This window comes from Lucilia cuprina, chromosome 2, assembly GCF_022045245.1.
Source record: "Lucilia cuprina isolate Lc7/37 chromosome 2, ASM2204524v1, whole genome shotgun sequence".
NCBI classification, from domain to species: domain Eukaryota; kingdom Metazoa; phylum Arthropoda; class Insecta; order Diptera; family Calliphoridae; genus Lucilia; species Lucilia cuprina.
In genome coordinates this window covers 50,293,913-50,298,017 of record NC_060950.1, presented here as the reverse complement: position 1 = coordinate 50,298,017, position 4,105 = coordinate 50,293,913, and the positions used below count along the sequence as shown (strand labels likewise).

Here is a 4,105-nt window from a genome sequence, read left to right as displayed (position 1 = left end):
TCGAAGCAACTCCTTGTCGATTCCAGTTATTTTTGAAGTAATTTCAAAATCACGAAAAAACCTTCTCGCCGTATTAACGTCATTTGTACTACCGCAACTTGGAAGTGGTTTGTCGATGTTTAATCCCATCTGAACTTTAAATTCTTCTTGGATTCTGCTTTTTTACGCAGCTTTCTTTCAATTCTTCATTATTTTTTGTTGATTTAGTAAGATTCTCTGGCACACTTCTATATTTGAGGTCGTATGCTATGTGTAAAAAGTAATCCAAACATCGTATTCTGGCATGAAGTGGTGAAATTCCAAAAGACAGGACTTCATTAATACTTCTGCTATTGTTTATATTTGAGAATTGCGACTTTTTCTCATTACATATTGAGCATCTCCAGAAGGAAGAAGTTTCTGTTATGGCATTGCTGACCTTTCCATCAATCATTGTTAAGCTTAGCTGATAATTGAGAATTCCTTTATTTTTATGCAAATGGGCTCCAGTGCATTTATTTCATCTTTTAAATATTCCACTAAATCTGTTGTTGTTTTCTTTGACTCCTTTATATATTCAAATCCAATGGGTCTACAAAAATTTTTTGAACCCGGAGTTGTATTGATCCATATATCTTAATGAATTTCCGATGCTTGACGATGATGGATTAAGGGAATAAGAACGAATTCGTAATGGCACTAATGATGACATAAATACACTTTTGTAGTCTGCTAATGTCCGACTTCCACAAGCTTGTTTGTATTCTGGAAGTGCTGATAAACCGTCACATCCCCACTTACACATTAAGACAACATCACAGTTATGAATTTTCCTTAGTTGGTCTTCTGAAAAGTCTGACACAATTCTTGATGATATATCAATACAAGCTTCCACATCATTAACTGCAATAGGTGATGGTAGTTTGTTTTTTTTTCGGATCGCCTTGTATGATGGTAATATATTGTGTCCTTTTTCATGCAGAGCTTTCCTTAATATTTGGTACTTATTTCGACTGAGACCCAGTTCCAACATAAGCGCTATTGCTTCCTCTTCAATAAAATTTGATTGTGATGTTGGAGTTGGTATACTTTCCACAATTCGCTTAAGTCGTTTTGGTGATGCATTAGGAAGAATAGTTGCAATATGTACGGCATCCATAGGTTGGAATCGAAATTATCATTACCTGTATATTTTTACCTACAAAAAATTAGGTAAAAAATAGTTATAAATTTCTGAAAATTTAAGCATAATAGGACCTTTCAATTATAAGGATAAGCAAACAAATAGAAAATAGGTAAATATAAGATTTAAACATGTTCTGTCATATTTAATACTAAAATATGAAAAAGATGAAATTAAAGGACACAGGTATAAATGAACATATTTTTGAATGTAATTGGCTTGAAATTTTTTGTAAAGGGTCGAGAATTTCCATATCTAACTAAAAAAAAGATATTAAGGGATAAATATGGACTAAATTGTTGTAGCTATCTGCGACCCTATTAAAATTTTGATATAAATCATAGTTTTAGAAATTTAACAAATATGTAATATATGACAAAATCTTTATTTATGAACAAAACTCAATGAAATCTTCAACGCTTGTTAAATTTGTCATTTCAAATAAGAAAAAGCAAAAAAAAAAATTGAAAAGGTCAAAGGGCATCCCGCAATTCCCAAAAATAGGAATGAAAATCCCAAAAATGGGATTTTTTACATGTTTACCCATAGGGTCCACATTTCTTTCAGGGCTGGGAAAATACTTTTGGAGTAAATAAAAAACGTATTGAGGTTTCCAAAACTGCTTTCAGTTTTCTGATCCCAGCATTGGGATTTTAGAACATGTCGCCCAAAGTTGAAGTTTTGATAAAAAATAGGTCATATTCGGAAGGACGCAGTGGCAACATTTTCAAAAAATAGGACAAGTTTTTTACGCCAAAGCGTTCTGCGTAAAGATACCTTTTAGAAAACTATAAAATTGTTATATATTCTTAAAGAAAATTTTATTTTATTAATAAAAGAGTTAAGACACATTTTGGGCAAAAAAACGGCAAAAATCTAAAATTTTTTGAATATTTAAATTAAAAAACGTATATTTTTGGATCTGTAAATGATATTGATGGAAATTTTGTTGTCTAACTAACAAGAAAAAATTGAGTCCATTTGGTCCAAAATTACGCCCGGTATTCAAAAAAAGGCGGACCAAGGTATGGTAAATTTTGTATCACTAAATTTTTAAACTCGGATATTATAAGAGATAAGTTATATGTCCAAGCATGTTTTTTCAAGATCTCGTCGAGCGCTTTCAGAAAATATAAAAAATCTTTCTATTTGGGTGAAAACAAAAAAATGGTACGAGTTTAAAAATTTTACATGTCGTAGGTACCCTACTTTGAGCCGCCACAGCCCCGTCCCTGGGGCATCTGCGGGGTTCATATTCAAAACTTAAACTCGAATACTCCTTGGCTAAGCTCATGCCAAATTTTATCCCGATCGGATCAGCCGTTTAGGAATGCCAGATTTATTTCCAAAAAAATTCCATTCTGCCCCACTGTGCGTTGTTGAAAAACAAACTGAAATCCTCCTTTTTTCCGGAAGAACTTTAGGTAGAGAACTATATTTGGGCCAATTTGCTTGGGAGTCCAAGAGCCCATTGGTCCATACCACCACAATGGGTTGTTAACAAGATCTTGTGGTTTACAACCGCGAGTTCCAAGATCAGCTGGGTTTTGATCCGTTGGAACGTGATTCCAACTGTCATTATTAACATTCTCTATAATCTGAGTTGTTCTGTTAGCTACATACGTTTTCCAGACTGATGGAGGTTTTTGTAGCCAAGCTAAAACAATGGTTGAGTCTGACCATAAGTAAAGCTTTGGCATTGTGGAAGATTCGTAAGTACTTGCTTTACAAGTCTGGAAAGCAGAAGAGCTCCGCATAACTCAAGTCGAGGTAAACTTATCCGTTGCAATGGCGCAACTTTACTTTTAGCAGAAAGCAGATGTGAATGCCGAATACCAGAGTTCTCGGATACCAAATATAGTCTAGCGCAATAAGCCTTCTCAGAAGCGTCACAAAATCCATGTATTTGGATATTATATTGAGGATGGTAGTGGATCAATCTTGGAATTTCAATGGATTCGATAGTAGGGAAACTAGTCTCTGACATTCGCGACTTGTGCTTAGCTGATCCCAATTTCGTAGTATCTCCTCAAACAGATATGCTGCTAGGAAGTGAAATAATTCCTCACATCATGCTTGATGGACTAAGGAAAAACGTTTTGGGTAATATAATTGCTCAGAATACTATTTGTGGCTGGTACATCTACGGTCCAATGAAATTGCACACAATTTCACTTACGGCCATAGACAACTTACAAAGCGAAAATGAAAGTATTAGCTCAATATTAAGAAAGTTCTGGGAAATAGAGGAAATTCCGCATATAGCTAATCAATCAGAAGCAGATCACTTTTGCGAAAATCTATATAAAGAGACAACTTCTCGACAGTCTGATGGTAGATATGTGGTTAAACTTCCGTTTGACAATGAATTCCCAGAATCTGAGTTTTTGCAAGCGTCTCGATATTTGGCAAAGAAGCAATATTTATATATTGAACAAAGGCTTGAAAAACATGACATGCTTATGCAAGTTTATAATGACATCTTGAATGAATATATTTCTCTCGGTCACATGAAGAAATCAAATTCTCAAGAAATTTGTCATAATGGAAAGTTCTTTTCATATTATTTGCCACATCATGCGGTTTTTAGACCTGAAAGTGCATCATCAAAACTTCGTATCGTTTTCAACGGATTACGAAAGACAAAAAGATCAATAAATGACGTTCTCCACGTCGGACCAACCTTACAGGCAGATTTAATGAAATAATTGCTTAGAGTTTTTCAAACTATTTTGAAATTTTCTCCGGAGGAACACTGCTCTTGTCTTAAGGAGAAAATGAATAATTTTAATCACTCATTTGGTGATTATAATTATTGTAATAATGTGGAGAGAAATATAAATAGAGGAATATAAATATGTACTGGTTGGTTGTACTTTACCTTATATGTTGGTAGCTTATGTAGGTAAACCAATTGTGTAAAACCAACAGAAAAACTTTAAA

At 33.9% G+C, this 4,105-nt stretch overlaps 1 protein-coding gene across 1 annotated transcript; it reads left to right on the top strand.

Annotated features, from left to right (window-relative positions):
- Window positions 1–3,234: 3,234 nt before the first annotated feature.
- LOC124420924 lies at window positions 3,235–3,870 on the top strand. Its single transcript, XM_046955381.1, has one exon. The coding sequence runs from the start codon at window positions 3,235–3,237 to the stop codon at window positions 3,868–3,870; it is 636 nt and encodes a 211-aa protein (XP_046811337.1).
- The last annotated feature ends 235 nt before the right edge of the window (window positions 3,871–4,105 follow it).

Excerpts from the sequence above, each read along its gene's own strand:
- LOC124420924 (XM_046955381.1), top strand. The coding sequence starts at position 3,235 with ATGCTTGATGGACTAAGGAAAAACGTTTTGGGTAATATAATTGCTCAG.